Below are 18977 nucleotides of genomic sequence, written 5' to 3'. Positions count from 1 at the left end.
AATGCTTGACTTGGCTTTGGGATAGGAAAAAACTTTGAAGAACCTTTTACGGGTGAGTAAATTAGTTTGGTAGATGTCTCAATAGAAGTTCGACTGTGGAAAGCATGGGTTTGATGGGTGAGAATGGGATTTGCTCCTTTTATGCTTTATTACTTGTTCTTTGTGTATTATTTGATTTGTAAGAATACACAGTATGTTTGTACTCACATTATCTTATACTCTCTTTTCTTATAGGAAAGTAACATTGCTCCTTTTACTTCTACATCTTACCATGTGTTTGTGAAATTCCATGCTGAATATGCTGTTGTACCCTCTGGATTCAGAATAAAATGGACCAGTTAAATTTAAAAGAAGAACAAATTAATACTTATTAGCATGCTACCATTTGACTTCACTTTAATTGTTTGTTTAAAAATTATGTAGTACAGTGTGACTTTTGCAGTGGCCAAAGAGGAATGCACCAGAAACTTACCAAATTAGCTCATAAATCTTACTTCACAATGGTTGTAAAAGTGCAAAAAATTGTTCATTTGTAGAAAAGCCTGGACATTTTTGATAGCCTTAGCAGTTTCTAATATATTTTGCCAAGTAACAGAAGGGGAAAGTATGATCATTGTAAAAAGGAAGTCAGTATGAAAGTATGGAGGAAACAGATAGCATTACTGAAAGTTAGGTATCGAGGTCAGAAACATGAGACTAATGTGAATAAAGGACAACAACAATTTATATAGAGCTTGTAATGTAATAAAATGTCTCAAAGTACAGCACTGAGCCGCAAAAGAAGATATTAAGTCAGATGATCAAAAGCTTGGTCAAAGAGGTACGTTTTTAAGGAGTGTCTTAAAGGAAGAAAGCGAGGTAGAGAGGCAGAGAAGTGCCAAAAGGGAATTCCAGAGCTTAGGGCAGAGCAACTGAAGGTGCGGCCACCAATGGTGGTGTGATTAAAATCAGGGATGCACAAGAGGCCAGAATTAGAGGAGTGCAGATATCTTGGAGTGTTGTGGGGCTGGAGGAGATTACAGAGATATGGAGGGGTGAGGCCATGGAGGAATTTGAAACCAAGGATGAGAATTTTAAGATCAAGATGTTGCTTGACTGGAAGCCAGTATAGGTCAGCAAGCATAGGGGTGATAGGGGAACGGGACTTGGTATGAGTTAAGACATGGGTGGCAGAGTTTTGGATGTCTTCAAGTTTATGGAGAATAGAATATGGGAGACCAGCAAGGAGTAAATTGGAATAGTCAAGTTTAGAGGAATGAAGGCATGAATGAGAGTTGCAGAAGCAGATGAGCTGAGACAGGGATGAAGTCGGGTAATGTTACGGAGATGGAAATAGCTTAGTGATGGCACGAAAATGAGGTCGGAAGCTCATTTCGGGATCAAATGTGATACCAAGGTTATGAACAGACTGGCTTAATCGCAGACTGTTGCCAGGGAGAGCGATGCTGTCGGTAACTAGGGAATGGAGTTTGCAGTAGGGACCGAAAACTGTGGCTTCAGTCTTTCTGATATTTAATTGGAGGAAATTTATGCTCATCCAGTACTGGATATCAGATGAGTAGTCTAATAATTTAGCAACAGTGGAGGAGTCAAGAGAGGTGATGGTGAGGTAGAATTGAGTCTGGTCAGCATACATGTGAAAACTAACGCCGTACTTTCGGATGATGTCACTGAGGGCCAGCATGTAGATGAGAAATAGGAGGGGGCCAAGGATAGATCCTCAGCTCCACCTCACCACCACTTCTCTCGACTCCGCCACTTTTGCTAAATTATAAGACTGCTTATCCGACATCCATTAATAAACTGCTGATCACCCAATTGCCCCCATACTGGTCCCCATGTTAGCCGATATTGTAAACGGTCCCTCTCTCCTTTAAATCTGCCACCATCGTCCCTCTCCTCAAAAAAAACCCTTGACCCCAATGCCCTTGCAAAATACTTCCCCATCTGCAACCTCCCTTTCCTCTCCAAAGTCCTTGTGCACGTTGTCGCCTCCAAATCGGTGTCCATCTTTCCTGGAACTCCATGTTTCAATCTCTCCAATCAGGTTTCCACCCCTGCAACAGTACCGAAACAGCTCTTATCAAAATCACAAATAACATCCTATGTGACTATGGCAAAGGTTAACTTTCGCTCCTCAAGATGGATATTGTAAAATTAATGAGTAAATAATTTGTGAAGGGAGGAGAGTGCGTGGCACAGATAGTGGGGCTACAATAGAGCTAAAAAATCTGTTCTGGTCACCCCATTACAGGAAGGATGTGATCACATTGGAGAGGGCACAAAGGATATTTACAAGGATGTTGCCAGGAATGGAGAATATTAGCTATGAGAAAGACTGGATAGGCTGGGATAAAAGCAGAAAGTGCTGAAAATGCTCAGCAGGTTTGGTAGCAACTGTGGAGCGAGAAACAAAGTTAACGTTTCAGATCTGTGACCTTTCATCAGAACTGGCAAAGGTTAGAAATGTAATAGGCTTTGAGCAAGTGAAAAGGGAGAGGGGAGAAGAAGAACAAAAGGGAAGGTATGTGATAGGGCAGAAGGCAGGAGAGATTAAATGGCAAAAATGTAATGAAACAAAGGCAATTGTAGTAAAAGACAAAGCATTAGTCCAGAGAGAGTGTTAATGGCAGAATAATGAACAGCTCTGTCCAAAAGCAAAAACCTGAAAAACAAGTTTAAGACAGGCCCATGGTTAAAAAATAAAATAAAAAAGGTAGTCAGGCTCTGAAATTGTTGAACTCAATGTTGAGTCCAGAAGGCTGTAGAGTGCCTAATCAGATGATGAAGTGCTGTTCCTCAAGCTTGCATTGAGGTTCACTGGAACACTGCCGCAGGCCAAGGACAGAAATGTTGGCAAGGGAGCAAGGTGGTGAATTAAAATGGCAAGTAACTGGAAGCTCGGGGTCATGCTTGCGGATAGGCTGGTGTTGTTTTCTTTGGAACTGAGGAGAGATTTAATTGAGGTATATAAAGTTAGACGGGCGTAAATAGGAAGGGCCTAGTTCCCTTTACAGTGAGGTCAATAACCAGGGAGCATAGATTGACAATGTAATTGACAGAAGGATTTGAGGAGAGTTGAGAGATTTTTTTCACCCAGAAGGTGGTGAGGATCTGGGACTCACTGCCTCAAAAGGTGGTAGAGACAGAAACCCTCATCACATTTAAAAAATACTTGGATATGCACTTGAAGTGCTGTAACATAAGCGCTATAGACCAAGAGCTGGAGAATGGTAATGGCTGGATCGGCCTTTTTTGGCTAGCACAAACATGATGGGCTGAATGGCCTCCTTCTGTGCAGTAAATTTTCGATGTTTCTCTCAATTGTTTTCATGAATGGAAGAAAAACACAAAATAATTGTTTATTGTTGGCATCATAAAGACCGGCTTTATTCCCTAGAATCTATATACAGAATGTAAAACTGTAATGAATTTTGCTTCTATGCTGGTGTAGAGTTTGTGTTGAAATATAATGTTTCTAATAGAATAAGGAATTATGTAAAGCTAAGTGTAATTGGCTGATGTTTATTTTCATTGAATTCCATTAAATGATAAATTGGTTCTCTTTTAATATTGTTTAATAAAAAGAAAGGAACATCTTTTTTCAATCAATACCATAATTACTAATCATACCAAAATCTCATCGTATATAGTGTTTGAAAATAAAAATGATTTTCAGTTGTTTGTCTGCATAGAAATTTGAAAATGCCTTCCCATTAAGGGGAAAAAAATGTGGATTATATTAGCGTTATGTCACTGCTGCCAACTAGATTCCAGACACAGATGGAGTGAAAGGACGACATTTTCCTAATGCCAATGTTCTCATTTGTTTGTCGTGCATATCCTGCACCCACAGGTGTGATTCCATCGTATTTTCCTCAGGTTAATTATCATGTTTGTGGCAAGCTCCCAATGCTGCTCTAGGGGGTGAGGTGAGTAGGAAATCCAGCACTACTTCAGTAATGATTTGCCAGCAGCAGCTTAAAGTGGTATGGCACCAAGAGCAGTAATTGAAAGAAGCATACCTGAGGGTGCTGCAGTAATATCCAATCCCCTCAAGTACTCAGACTCCTCTGTGAGCATTTTATCAATCTACATAAGAAAAATGAATCAGCAAATCTTTGGGGTGTGGGAAAGGAAGTCAATGAAAGGATGGTGCAGGCTTAATAGGAGATAGCCTTAACAATGAATATGGGGAATATTGCCAAATGGGTCTGTCATATTGGAACATAGGAACAAAGAGTTGGCCATTCATCCCCTCAAGCCCGTTCCAGTGTTCAACCCCCTATAATCAATTCCTTTTACCTGCCTTTGATTGCCCTTACCGAATGAAAATCTGTCAATTGGATTCTTGTGATTCTTCATACAATTTTGGTCTCCTTATTTAAGGAGGGATATGCTTGCATTGGAGACAGTTCAGAGAAGGTTCACTAGATTGATTCCTGGGTTGCCTTATGAGGAAAGTTTGAGCAGGTTGGAGTTTAGAAGTATGAGAGATGATCTTATTGAAATATATAAGATTCTGAGAGGGCTTGACAGACTAGATGCTGAGAGGATGTTTCCCCTCATATGGAGTCGCAAACTGGGGGGCACAGTTTAAAAATAAGAGGTCTCCCATTTAAGATGGAGATGAAGAGGAATTTCTTCTCTCAGAGGGACTTTATTCTTTGGAATTCTCTTCCCCAGAAAGCTGTGGAGGCTGACACATTGAATATATTCAAGGCTGAGTTAGACAGCTTTTTGATCTACAAGGGAGTAAAGGGTTTTTGGGGGCAGGCAGCAAAGTGGAGTTAAGGCCACAATCAGATCAGCCATGATCTTATTGAATGGCAGAGCAGGCTTGAGGGGTCAAATGGCCTACTCCTGCTCCTATTTCTTAATGTTACGACTGCTCAGGACAAAGCCCCCAATCAAAATATGTTATGATTCTGATTGTGGTGGGAGCAACACACTGTCAATTCAGTCCCATTGCTCCACAGTTCACATCATATTTCTTTAAGCTTTCCAAATTGAAGAAAGCAGCAGCCGAATTGAAACAATCTAGTAATGCGAACCAAACCAGGTATCTTTAAATATCAACAAATGAAATGTTTATTAAAAAAACTCAAAAAAATCTTAAACACTACTAAGATAAACCAATATCTAAAGACCTTATACTTTTTTATTTAAAAATCGAACTCCCCCATTCGCATACATAAACTCAAACTAACAGTAGTTTGGTTTTTAATTAGCTGCCCGAAAAAATATAGAAAAAAAACAATAAAGTCTTTGCAAAATACGCTTCTGACAAGCGGTCTTCAAATTCAACACAGTCCAAGTTCATTTGCAGTCTTCCAAGATCCGATGAGAAAAGGGTCCTTCCAGAGGTAAGGGTTCAACAGTTCAGTTCGGCAGCTGTAGTATTACACTCTTCTTTCCAGCAATAAGCACCGCACATCAATAATTTGTTATTTCTTTAAGGAATTAATTTGGCTCAAAGCTTTTTAGAAGTTTGAGAGAAAAACTACCCAGGGTAAAAAATTGACAGAGAGAGCTCTCCTATTTCCTTCACATGCTGTGTCTCTCTGCTAGCCAGTTTCAAAGTTGAAATTGAGGTTCTGTTCTCCCTCTCTGTTTGGTTGCTGCCTGGCAACCAGAATGCACTTGCACTCACTGACTTCAGAGCTTGCTGCCTTAAAGAAGTACTTTTAAAGCCGTAAAGGCGCATCATAATATTTCCCAAGGAGAGATAAAAAAACAGGACTGTGACATTAGGTTCTAATGTTTTTGAAAATTTCAATTGGCTCAGCATCTAAAGCCTTTTAGGGGAGAGAACTCCATTAATATTCATTACTGTTTGTGTGCAAACATGCTTCTTGATTTCACCCCTAATGACCTAGCTGGTGTATTTATACCTTATAACAATCAACTGGCAAATAGGAACTGCCGGGGTGGAGGGGAGGTCATCAAATTGGTTGGTTTATGTCTAACATTATCAGGGTGATTTCACAATATGTCACTCCCAGCACCAAGTGGCACTCGTGGCGAACATATGCTGAGAAACTGTGGGAGCTCAGCCTCTGATTTCCTTTGAATTTCGGTGGAGGGATTCTGGGGAATCAGCAGTTCAGGAACAGTAGGGGCTGCAATGTTATGTAGGAGAAGCCTACATGTTCCTTATCGGGCATGGAGGAGCCCTCCTGCTCCTGACTGCACAAAGGAAAGTTTTAATCTTACTTTACACAGCCTCCTTGATAGCCTCAACTAGTTCTTATTGGTGGGGCACCCAGTGGGCTTCCTGGATAAGATGGCATTGGGATCCAATTAACATAATAAGACCCCAATTTGCATAAATGTGTGATCCTCCTGCAGAACTCAGGAGGGCAACTCATATGCCTGAAAAATCAGACATTTTAAAATCGCAGCGGATGGAGAATGAAAGAGGAAATTCACCCGTGCCATTTTAACCGTCATCCCTCATCAAAGCTCCTCCTTATAGTTAGTCATTTATTTATAGTTTTCCCCCAAAATTTGAAAAAGTAGCAGAGTGAAAAATCTGACCATTTTCTGCTGCTTCAAGTTAATCAATACCCAGCTCAATAAACAGGATCGCACACTATTAGCACAACAAATGTCAAGGTTAGCTCTTTAAAGGTTAACAGAACTAACTATGTGGCACGGTAGCTAAATGTGAGTACAGAGACAGTTCTGTTCAGCATTAGCACATAATGTACAAGAATGTTGCTTACAGTTGGTGAAGGCTCAGCCCAAATGTCCTCTTCAGGGTATTCAACAGCTGATAAGTAATCCTGTTTATGTCAAACTGAGGAAGCAGCAGTGTCACACATTGGAGTTAGGTCATTTGGGCTTCAGAATAATATGGCAATTATATTTAATTTTTTCAACTGATGCAGTCATTCTCATGAGCCATTATATAATTTTGGGCCATATTTTTCTCCTTCTTAGCAAAAAAAAATGTAGACAAGTAAAAAGCGGTAGAATATCAATAAAAAGCATTACCAGACTATTTATCCATATGTTAAGTGCCACTTTGAGGATTTCAATCCCTCCAAAAATGGATTCATGAATAAGAGTGAAAAATTAGAGGAGAAAGCAAAGTATTCTTCTTGTACAAATATGAAGATAATTAACTGCAAATGCTAGAGAGCTAAAATGGAAACAGAAAATGCTCACTTTACATAGCAGGCCCAGCAACATCTGTAAAGAGAAAAGACAGGCTTATGTTTCAAGTGTAAAAATGCTTAGAGGATATGGTAATATAGTGGTCATGCTACTGGACTAATAATCCAGAGACCATGAGTTCAAATCCCACCATAGCATTTGAGAATTCCAATACAGTTTAAACAATCTGGAAATAAAATGCTGGTAAAAACCAAACAGGTTCATTAATGTTTTTACCTGCTCTGACCTATATGTGACTCCAATCCCACTCCAAAGTGATTTATTGCCTTCTGAAGTTGCCGAGCTTAGTTATAACAAACCATTAACAGCAAGGCCATCATTTTTCATGGACGACATGGTCAGCCTCCATGCCCCCTGCCCATTAAGACATAAAAATCCTGCCCAAAGTTTTTTACCAACAATTCAGGAGGGAAAATTGAAATAAAAACAGTAACTATTGGAAATATATAGCAGACCAGACAGCATTTGGAGAGGAAAAAAACAAGTTGCCTGTTCAGGAGCAGGGTTCTGCAAAGGATTCTTTTAAAAATGTATTCTCGGAATGTAAGCATCACTGTCAAGGCCAGAATTTGTTCCCCTGAAAAGGTGGCTGGTGTTGGCCTTGCTGTTTTTTTCAAAAATATACTTTATTCATAAAAATCTGTAAAAAAAAAATACATTACAAAACAAACCAGTTCCAAGTTGACATTCCAGAAAGTGCAAAAGAAATCAGTTTTCTTCAATACAAAACGTGGGTTTCCTCACAACCCTTCGATTCCATTTTACACGCAATGTACATTTGAATTACACAGCAAAAGCATATTTTGGTGCATACAGCCCGAGGGGTTTTATACAGGTTCCCGCCCCTTGGTTCACTATGGCGGGAGGACCTTACACAGTGGCCTTTCCCCATTGAGCCTTTGTGGCGGCTGCCCCAAGCTTTAGTGCGTCCCTCAGCACGTAGTCCTGGACCTTGGAATGTGCCAATCTGCAACACTCGGTCTTGGACAACTCTTTGTACAGGAAGACCAGCAGGTTTCGGGCAGACCAAACAGCGTCTTTCACCAAGTTGATGGTCCTCCAGCAGCTGTTGATATTTATCTCGGTATACAGCCCTGGCAACAGACCATGGAGCACAGACTCCTGTGTTACAGAGCTGTTCAGGTTGAACCTCGACAAAAACCACTGCATCTCTTTCCACATCTGCTTTGCAAAGGCACATTCCAGAAGGAGGTGGGCAACAGTCTCTTTCCCACCACAGCCACCTTGAGGGCAGCAAGCGGAGGGGGTGAGATTCCAGATGTGCAGGAAGGATCTGACGGGGAGGGCCCTTCTCACCACCAGCCAAGCTATGTCTTGGTGCTTGTTTGAAAGTTCTGGTGATGAGGCATTCTGGCAGTCTGCTTGAGGAACCATCCAACAGGATCCACCATCTCCTTATCCCGTCGGGCCTTGAGGACATTCCGTGCAGACCACTGCCTGATGGGTTGGTGGTCAAAGGTGTTTTTCTGTACAAACATTTTCATGAAGGATAGGTGGTACAGAATGGTCCAACTGGATGGAGCGATCCATGGCAATGTGGCCAGATCCATCCTTCACAACACCGGGGACAGATAGAACCTCAGCACGTAGTGACACTTGGTGTTTGTATACTGGGGTTCTACGCACAGCTTGATGCAGCCGCACACAAAGGTCGCCATCAGGATGGGGGTGACGTTGGGTATGTTTTTGTCCCCTTTATCCAGAGGTTTGAACATCATGTCCCTCCGGACAGGGTCTATTTTGCATCTCCAGATAAAGCAGAAAATGGCTCGGGTGACCGCCACGGTGTAGAAGTAGGGTATGGGCCAGACCTGCGCCACATGCAGCAATGTGAGCACCTCGCACCTAATGACCAGGTTCTTACCCGCAATGTAGAGAGAACACTGCTCCCACATGCTCAGTTTATGGTACACCATGGCTACTCGCACGCCCAGGAACCTCCGATCCATATCCCCAGCACCTTCAGGTAGTCTGACCTGACGGTGAAGGGGAAAAAGGATCAGTCAGCCCAGTTCCCAAAGAACGTGGCCTCGGTCTTACCACGATTTGGCTCCCGAGGCCAGTTCGAACTGGTCGCAGATGCTCATCAGCCTATGAATGGACGGTGGATCCGAGCAGGAGACGGCAACGTCGTCCATGTACAGGGAGGCTTTGACCTGAGTGGCTCCGCTGCCTGGGATTGTCACTACTCTTATGCCCACATCCTTCCAAATGGACTCAGCAAAAGGTTTGATACAGCAAACAAACAAGACAGGGGAGAGAGGACAGCCCCGTCTGACTCCAGATTTGATTGGGAAACTTTCTGATTTCGACCCATTGATTGAGACTGTGCTACTGATGTTTGTGTAGAGCAATTGGATCCAATTGCAGATTCCCTCCCCAAACCCCATTTCAGACAGCACGTCCATCATGTAGGTGTGTGATATCCTGTCAAAAGCCTTCTCCTGGTCCAAGCTGATTAGGCAGGTGTCCACCCTCCTGTCCGTACATAGGCGATCATATCCCTGAGTAGCGCGAGGCTATCAGAGATGTTCCTGCCGGATGTAGTACAGGTCTGATCGGGGTGAATCCCAACTCTAGAGCAGACTTGACCCGACTGGTGATGACTTTGGACAGAATCTTGTAGTCTACATTGAGCAGTGAGATGGGCCGCCAATTTCTGATTTCCGCCCTCTCACCCTTCCACGTAGATGAGGGTGATGGTGCCTTTTCTCGTAGATTCTGACGTGCTGCTGGCCAGAAACATACTCTCGTACACTTCCAGCAGGTCTGGGCCAATCCAGTCCCACAGAATCGAATACAACTCAACCAGCAAGCTGTCGTTTCCAGGAGTTTTACGCGTCCGGAGGGACCTGACAGCCTTTGTCAGCTCATCCAGAGTTAGTGGTTTGTCCAGACTCTCCCGTGTACTGTCATCTAGGACCTCCGTGATAGATGACAGGAAAAACTGGGAGGCCTTGCTGTTCGTGGGCTTCACGTCGTACAGCCCAGCATAAAAGGATTTGCTAATCCTTAATATGCCAGACTGCAAAGACGTTACTGAGCTGTCCTCTTCCTTCAGGCTGCTGATCACAGAGCTCTCTGTGTGTACCTTTTGGAAGAAGAAACGCGAGCACGTCTCATCCTGCTCAATGAAGCAGACTCCGAACCAGAAGATGATCTTGGAGGCCTCCACGGCAAAGAGCGAGGCCTGCTGGCTCTTAACCTCTTGGAGATCCTCCTTGACCTCGACCCCCATCGACTGCAGCCGGAGCAGATTTTGCATTCTTTTCTGGAATCAGGACATTTCCCTCTGTCTCTATCTCACCTTCTGAATACCTTTGAGGATAAAGAACCTTTTGATGGACGTCTTAATTGCTTCCCATCAATGCACCAGAGACTCAAAGAGGGGTTTCACGGTTCTCCAACCTTTGTAATCCCTTTTGAGTTCCTCAATGTTCTCTGGGATCAGCAGTGTTATGTTCAGCTTCCATGTCCCCGTGCCAACCCGCTCATTGTTCTGTAAGTGACAGTGGCCAGTAAGAGGCAGTGGTCAGAGATGAACGCCGGCTTGATGTCGGTGGATCTGACCATGAAAGCATGGGACACAAACAGGAAGTGAATCCTGGAATGGGCAGACCTGTACGGTCTTGACCAGGTGTATCTTCGCATGGTACCTTGACGACGCGCCATCTTCTGCTCGGATCTGCTGTCCGTTCGCAAACTGATGAGCATCTGCAACCATTTCGAACTAGCCTCGGGAGCCAAAGTAAACCGAGGCAAGAGCGAGGCCATGTTCTTTGGGAACTGGGCCGACAGATCCTTTCTCCCGTTCACCATCAGGTCAGACTACCTGAAGGTGCTGGGGATATGGTTTGGAAGGGCTGGGGCATGAGCCAAAACCTGGAAGGGGTGAGTAGCCAGGGTACACCATAAACTGAGCATGTGGGAGCAGCGATCTCTCTCCATTGTGGTAAGAACCTGGTCATCAGGTGCGAGGCGCTCATGTTGTTGCTGTATGTGGCGCAGGTCTGGTCCATACCCCACTCCTGCACCGTGGCGGTCACCTGACCCATTTACGGCTTTAGCTAGAGATGCAAAATGGACCGGGTCCAGAGGAACATGATGTTCAAACCTCTGGATAAAGAACAAAGAACAGTACAGCACAGGAACAGGCCATTTGGCCCTCCAAGCCTGCGCCGATCTTGATGCCTGCCTAAACTAAAACCTTCTGCACTTCCAGGGTCCGTATCCCTCTATTCCCATCCCACTCATGTATTTGTCAAGATGCCTCTTAAACGTCTCTATGGTACCTGCTTCCACCACCTCCCCCGGCAACAAGTTCCAGGCACTCACCACCTTCCGTGTAAAGAACTTGCCTCACACATCCCCTCTAAACTTTGCCCCTCTCACCTTAAACCTATGTCCCCCAGTAACTGACTCTTCCACCCTGGGAAAAAGCTTCTGACTATCCACTCTGTCCATGCCACTCATAACTTTGTAAACCTCTATCATGTCACCCCTCCACCTCTTTCGTTCCAGTGAAAACAATCCAAGTTTATCCAACCTCTCCTCATAGCTAATGCCCTCCAGACCAGGCAACATCCTGGTAAACCTCTTCTGTACCCTCTCCAAAGCCTCCACGTCCTTCTGGTAGTGTGGCGACCGGAATTGCACGCAATATTCTAAGTGTAGCCTAACTAAAGTTCTGTACAGCTGCAGCATGACTTGCCTATTTTTATACTCTATGCCCCAACCGATGAAGGCAAGCATGCCGTATGCCTTCTTAACTACCTTATCCACCTGCGTTGCCACTTTCAGTGACCTGTACGCCCAGATCTCTCTGCCTGTCAATACTCCTAAGGGTTCTGCCATTTACTGTATACTTCCCACCTGCATTAGACCTTCCAAAATGCATTACCTCACATTTGTCCAAATTAAACTCCATCTGCCATTTCTCCGCCCAAGTCTCCAACCGATCTATATCCTGCTGTATCCTCTGACAATCCTCATCACTGTCCGCAACTCCACCAACCTTTGTGTCGTCCGCAAACTTACTAATCAGACCAGAGATTCCTCCAAATCATTTATATATACTACAAACAGCAAAGGTCCCAGCACTGATCCCTGCAGAACACCACTAGTCACATCCCTCCATTCAGAAAAGCACCCTTCCACTGCTACCCTCTGTCTTCTATGACCGAGCCAGTTCTGTATCCATCTTGCCAGCTCCCCTCTGATCCCATGTGACTTCACCTTTTGTAGCAGTCTGCCATGAGGGACCTTGTCAAAGGCTTTACTGACGTCCATATAGATAACATTCACTGCCCTTCCTTCATCATCGTCCTCATCCTGATGGCCACTTTCGTGTGCGGCTGCATCAAGCTGTGTAGAGCCCCCAGTACGCAAACACCAAGGGTCACTCCGTGCTGAGGTTCTATCTGTCCCCAGTGTTGCAAAGGTTGGGTCTGGTCATATTGCCACGGATTGCCCCATCCAGTGGGACCATGCCGTACCACCTATCCTTCGTGGAAGAGTTTGTGTGGAAAAACACCTTTGACCACCAATCCATCAGGCAGTGGTCTGCATGGGATGTCCTCAAGGCCTGACGGGATAAGGAGATGGTGGATCCTGTTGGATGGTTCTTCGAGCAGACCGCCAAAGTCATTTGACAGAATGCCTCATCACCAGAACTTTCAAACAAGCGCCAGGATGTAGCTTGACTGGTGGTGAGAAGAGCCCTCCCCATCAGATCCTTCCTGCATGCCCAGAGTCTCACCGCCTCTGCACGCTGCCCTTGAGGTGGCTGTGATGGGGAAGAGACTGTTGCCCACCTCCTTCTGGAATGTGCCTTTGCAAAGCAGATGTGGAAAGAGATGCAGTGGTTTTTGTCGAGGTTCATCCTAAGCAGCTCTGTAACACAGGAGTCTGTGCTCTGCGGTCTGTTCCCAGGGACGCACACCGACATAAACATCAACTGCTGCTGGAGAACCATCAATTCGGTAATAGATGCTCTTTGGTCTGCCCGAAACATACTAGTCTTCCAGCACAAAGAGTGGTCCAAGGCCGAGTATTGCAGACTAGCACATTCCAAGGTTCAGGACTACGTGCTGAGGGACGCACTAAAGCTTGGGGCAGCTGCCGCAAAGGCTCAATGGGGAAAGGCCACTGTGTGAGGTTCTCCCGCCATAGTGAACTGAAGGGCTGGACCCATGGAAAACCCCTTGGGCTGTATACACCGAATATGGTTTAGCTGTAAAATGTACATGGCATGTAAAATGGAATGGAAGGGTTGTGAAGCAACTCACTCCTATATTGAAAAAAATGGATTTCCTTTGCACTTTTTGGAATGTCAACTTATTGCTGTTTTGTAATGTATTTTTTACAGATTTTTATGAATAAAGTATATTTTCAGAAAAAAAAGCAAGGCCATCACTTCTTGGTGTTTTGGCTAAGATCATGGATCATGGTATCTGTTCTTATCAGTTTAATATCTGATATGTCCCTTATCTGGGGACCATATATTAAATTGATCTTCGGAGCAGAGAAATGGAATTGGGGCTTGCTCCATCCACTCCATGCATCGACCCGGTATTGCAGTAGCTCTTCAGGGCTGAGACCATGATCAGTCGGCTTTGATCCTGCAGGTGCTGTTTTTGTGCTTTTTTGGGGGGGTTTTGGGGGGGTTCAGTGCTGTTTTTACAGCATTTCACCCTTTGGAATTGGAGATATACCTTGGGTGTTGTTTGGGGTTTTAGTACCTGTCCCAGGAAAGCTTCAAGTAAAAAATGGCTGCAACCAACGCTTGAGCTCCAGGCCAGGGGTTGCGTAACACCGTTAGAGTGGCGGTGAAAAATAGCAAAGGAGGTGTATCCATTGACCGCGCCTTCTTCATTAAGAAAATCCTGATCGAATGCTGTGGATTCCAAGCTGCAGACATCTTCTGTCTGCAGGACTTCCCCAGCAGTGGATACTTAGACATAACTATCAAGAACGTGGCAGGATGCATCAAATTCCTGAAAGTGTTCAAGGAGAGAGGAAACCAGGCACTGCTGTCAATCCTCACAGCGGAGCCACTCTTCAAGCTGCCATCGCAACGCAACCGGGTGGTAACAATCCACCTCTACAAGCCCCATGTCCCTGTCATTGATGTGCTCACCTTCCTCACCAGGTATGTTGAGGAGGCCAGCAGCAGCACCGAGGTCAAGGGCCTCTTTGGGATTTGGACCAGCAAACGGCATGTCAAGATCACCTTGAAGGCCAACGTTAACGGAGCCATCATCCATCCTCTCTCCAGCTTTGCTCTCGGGGGAAGTCAAGGCTTCTTGGTCTACTCAGGGCAGCCCAGACTTTGTCGGACCTGTAGCAAATGTGATCATGTGGCGGCCAACTGCAGCACAGTCGTCTGCAAGAACTGCAAGCAGGAAGGCCATCAGACCAAGAACTGTAAGCAGAGTAAGTGCTGCAACCTGTGCGGTGGGGAAGGCCACCTCTACAAGACCTGCCCCAAATGCTACTTCAGTTATGCACAGACGGCAAGGTAACAGGAAAGGCTGGGCGAAGGAACTGTGAACACACCCCGTGCTGCAAAGGAGTCCAGAAACCCTCCCTGCAGCATGGAAAATCTGTCTGAGAAGGAGAGGAAAGAGGAGGCAGCTGCAACCAGCATCCCAAAGCCTATCCCATGCCCAGAAACTACTCCTCAACACACAGAATCCATGGCGGAGGAGGAGGAGGCAGCAATGAGACAATCGGATGAGTGGCAGGTGGTCAAAAGGAAAACCACAAAGAAGAAGCCCACCAAAAAAAAAACAGGTTGCCACCCAAACCAGTGGCAAGAGGTGGCTACCATCCAAGACGGACAATGGCAGCTGCTCCTCATCGGACGAGGAAGGGCCGGAAAGATGGCACATGCAAAAGAAGCAGTAGAAAGCCAAGGAGCTGGAAGCGGAAGCCCTCCCTTTCCATGGCACTGGAAGCAGCAATGAGCCCAGCGTGCCCCAACCCGAAAGCACTGAACCCAGCGAGATGCCCAGCACACCCCAGCTCCGGGAAGCCAGGAGCAGATACATCCTTGAGGAGGAACAGAGGGGAAAGATGCCACCAGCAGAGGACAGACCAAACCTTGCTGTCTACAAGACCCCTACCGATGTCAGCCCAGCGGAGCAAACCCCCTGTGAGTGACCAGAAGGGGTTTCCTAGCCCAACTCATGTTCAACAGCTTGTGCACACTATGGGTATGCAGGAAAATACCCAAGGACTGGGACTAGTAAGGACACCTGGTGGGTAAGCAACATCCAGTTTTAAATGGGTATAAAGATTGCTTCTATTAACGTGCGTAGCGTTAAATCCACTACGCAATGTGTTTCGACCTTGGGTTACCTCGCCAAGGTCAAAGCCGACCTACTGTTTCTGCAGGAGTGTGGGATACCGCACCTCAGCACTTAAAGGCAATGGTCGCAATGATGGTCCCATGGACCATCGATCTGGTCAGGGGGAAATGATTCATGTTCCTCTAGCCTGGGTATTCTGCTACGGGGAGGCAACTTCACCATCTCCGAAGTTAAGGAGGTGGTGGGCAGTCGCCTCCTCGTAGCAGACGTAATGTACAACAATGCTCCACTCCGGTTAATCAACGTGTACGTCCCAGTCCAATCGAGCAAGCGGCTGACCATCCTCCAGCAGCTCCCACTGCTCCTGGCAACATCCAGGTGGCGACTTCAACTGCATCATTGATGCAGCTGGATGATCCGGCAGTGACGACAACAAACTGGACGTTACGTCCAGATTCCTTATGGAAACAGTAAAAGATGCCAAGCTGCACGATGGACCAAGCCCATGAACAGGGCTGTGACTGTCCTCAATCCTTCGAGGGGGACTGCCTACAGCTGCCTCTGCCTCTCTCACCTCGTCCTGCCCACTAGTGCCGTGCTCTTCACCTAGTGCCACCCTATCAAAGAGTGCACAATGATCCACTGATGTGTGTGTATCTGCGCTAGTGGAGGGTGCACCTTTAAGATGTGACAGTGCTGGCTCTGCTGTCTCAGTTTCTTGCGATGGCCTTGGTGCCGTTACAAGATTCTGGCTTTCCCCCTGCATGTCAGAACCTTTGGGAGCGACAAATAGAGATCATGAGAACTAGCCTTTGAGAACAGAAGCCTCTGCTGTGCTGAAGCTTCCCAATGTAGTCGAGTCTTTGGCATGCTGTTGGACGGGGAGGAATGCACTCCACTCCCTTCATTCACAGACTGAAATATCTTTTCGTTTCCACTAGGAATGCCCACCTCTCCTTCCCTGACTTGCTCCTGCAGGGCCACCCTGGCGATTTCCATGGCTCCCTACTCCAAGGCAGTGATGATGTGGAGATGGGGCACTCCTCCTCCAGACAGAGTACTCTCCCTGGCATTGTGAGCCCTTTTTTCCTGCAAGGACAAAAGAGAGAGAGACAAAGCACTGCTGGCCTCTCTGGCCAATGCCAGCAGCATATTGACCTAAGAAGCTGCATGTATCAGTGCTGGCAGTTCCTCAGTAGACCTATTGATCTGGGCCTTGCTGATGGGTCAGTAAGTACCCTGAGCACACATTACCCCCATGTTCAGGAGCAGCATGCACCCTCAGGCTCCTCAGCTGGTCTGTCTGCTGAAGGTTGAAAGCCCAGAAACCTGTCATCAGGGTCTAGTGTTGCACTTACCTGGCCAAAGCAAAGAAGACCATTGAACCTTTAACAGCACTGGACCCAATTGCTCCAGACCACACTTCTGCTGCTGAATGATTCAGCCACCTCCATCCATACCAGCTTTGTTTGGCTGGGTGGCCTTCTCCTTCCACCCTCTAGAAAGAGGGCTTCCCTCCTCTCCCCCACAGCCTCCATGAGGATCTCGAGGTCAGCATCCGAGAAGCGAGGGGCAGCCCCGCCTCAGGTGCCAGGCCTCTGCCTCCATGGTACTTGCATTCCTTCTTTCAAATGACTGCCTCAGTAATGGCTGCTGTGATGGCTTTCATGGGAGTCACTACAGTCCCGCCTCCATCCTGCACCTGCTGCCGCTAATTAGCTGCCCAACCCATCCTCCAGCGAATTAGCAGCCCACCTCTGAGAAAATCGCAGCATGTGACTACTTCCCCCCCCACAAGGGTGGGGTTGAGACCCGCCATCAGTTTCCCAACCCTGGAGGGAAAGTCTTGCCCTTAATTGCACAATGTTTGATATTAAAAGGGAATATTTTACACCAGATATGATCCTTTGCTCATGAATTTAGTGAAAAGTACAGAGGAAATACTTTTGTGAAAGATCATGGGTGTAGCAGCTAAATTGCAAGGTGTATTGGCTAAGGAGAAGGAGGAAGCAACCAAGGCTGACAGAAGGCATGGGAGGCACACAATTTGCTGATGGTTTTAGCCCAAGCAGCAGATGAACCACAGCAGAGTTGGTGCATGAGAAGGCTCAGTTTCTCCTTGGAGTCTGTGATGAGGGTATGCCACAAAGACCTACAGGGATGGTCAGACATCGATAATGTAGTATCAGTGGCATTGAAATCAGCATTGCCTTCAATTCTAAGAGCAAATGGCCTTTCCAGCCATCCATAGTAGACATCTTAAGAATCTGCCACTTATTTTTTTACCTTTTGAGCAATGAATCCATTCTTTTCTGCACAATGAAAGAATCACAGGGCTGGATTTTACCAGTCTTCGAGGGACGGGCTGGGAGGCAGGGAGGTGGGAGAGCCATAGAATCAGGAGGGAAGGCGGGGGCTGGAGTGCCCATCACCTTCACAACTCCTCCAATTCAGTCAGGGGCAGGAAAATTTGAGGACGGCTTTCCCATCCAGAGGCCAATAGAGGCCCTTCAGTGGCCAATTACCAGCAGAGGGGTGGGGTTGGGGGTTCTCTGCCACGTGGGGAGGTTGCCCACTAAAAGCTGGTGGCTTCTCTGCGAGCTCAGTGGGGGTGGGCCTGCCTGACTGGCCCCAGTGAGCCTCACACTCTTACCTCCATCCCAGAGCCTCTCCATGCTGGTTGGTCTGGGTCTGCTGTGGTCCCAGCAGTGGCCACCACTCCCGGTGGCACTTCTGAGACTGAAGAGCTGCCTACCCTCTGACAGGCCAGCAGCACCCATCTTTTAAAGGGAAAGGAGCCCTGGCGCCAGGCAGTTAATTGCCTGAGCACTGAAAAATGCAGTGAGTGGTGTGGGGGGTGGGGGGGGAGAGAGGGGGAGGGGGAGGGGAGGGGGGGGAGGGGAGGGGGGGTCCCCTGAACGGCTGAGGCGGGGTTGACCCTCCAAGCCTGACATCGGGATACTCGCCGTAGGCACAAAATCCAGCCCACAGAGTGCAACTTACATTAAAAGTGATCTCAAAGGAGAAAAGAAGAAATCTTTACATGAAACACTACAACACTGGCTAAAACAGTCACAATAAAACATTTCAGTTAGAGCAAAACTAGCAGGGATTATGCAAAAGGGGTTCCCCACCCTATTTCTCAAACCATGGCCCACACCAGCGGGTTCCAGACTGCTGACCAGAAAATCAAGCCGATAATTTTCCATGTTCACTTAATGTAATTGCATTCTCTGGAACTGCACATTTCAAAAACATGCATTCCTGTGATTTTGTTAACTGATAAATTATTAAGGGAGAAATACATTACTTCCAATTCTTTTGAACAGAGAATTGCACATCCCTTTGTGCTTATTACAGAGCTGAAAGCAATCTCAGACTACGTCACGTACTTATAGTGAATTATGACATTATTATCACATTTAGTAGTTGTTCATTAATAGGAAATGAGCAGATTCTCCA

General features: G+C 46.2%; 1 protein-coding gene and 1 non-coding gene across 3 annotated transcripts in view; both read left to right on the top strand.

The window, feature by feature from the left end:
- Positions 1–3444, top strand: part of cubn (cubilin (intrinsic factor-cobalamin receptor)) — a 403204-nt gene extending 399760 nt beyond the window's left edge. For both annotated transcript variants that reach the window (XM_068013312.1, XM_068013303.1), the window contains one exon: positions 235–3444. In XM_068013312.1, coding sequence (XP_067869413.1) covers positions 235–342 — 108 coding nt within the window. In that variant the 3' untranslated portion in view covers positions 343–3444. The remainder of the gene's footprint in view (positions 1–234) is intronic.
- A 10169-nt stretch (positions 3445–13613) lies between these two features.
- On the top strand, positions 13614–13809 carry LOC137351988 (U2 spliceosomal RNA). Its single transcript, XR_010969618.1, has one exon. It is a non-coding gene; the product is annotated as a U2 spliceosomal RNA (small nuclear RNA).
- Positions 13810–18977: the final 5168 nt, after the last annotated feature.

This window comes from Heterodontus francisci, chromosome 2 (assembly GCF_036365525.1).
Source record: "Heterodontus francisci isolate sHetFra1 chromosome 2, sHetFra1.hap1, whole genome shotgun sequence".
Classification (NCBI taxonomy): Eukaryota; Metazoa; Chordata; class Chondrichthyes; order Heterodontiformes; family Heterodontidae; genus Heterodontus; species Heterodontus francisci.
The sequence above is the reverse complement of the archived record's forward strand: the minus strand, read 5'-3'. Positions and strand labels throughout refer to the sequence as shown.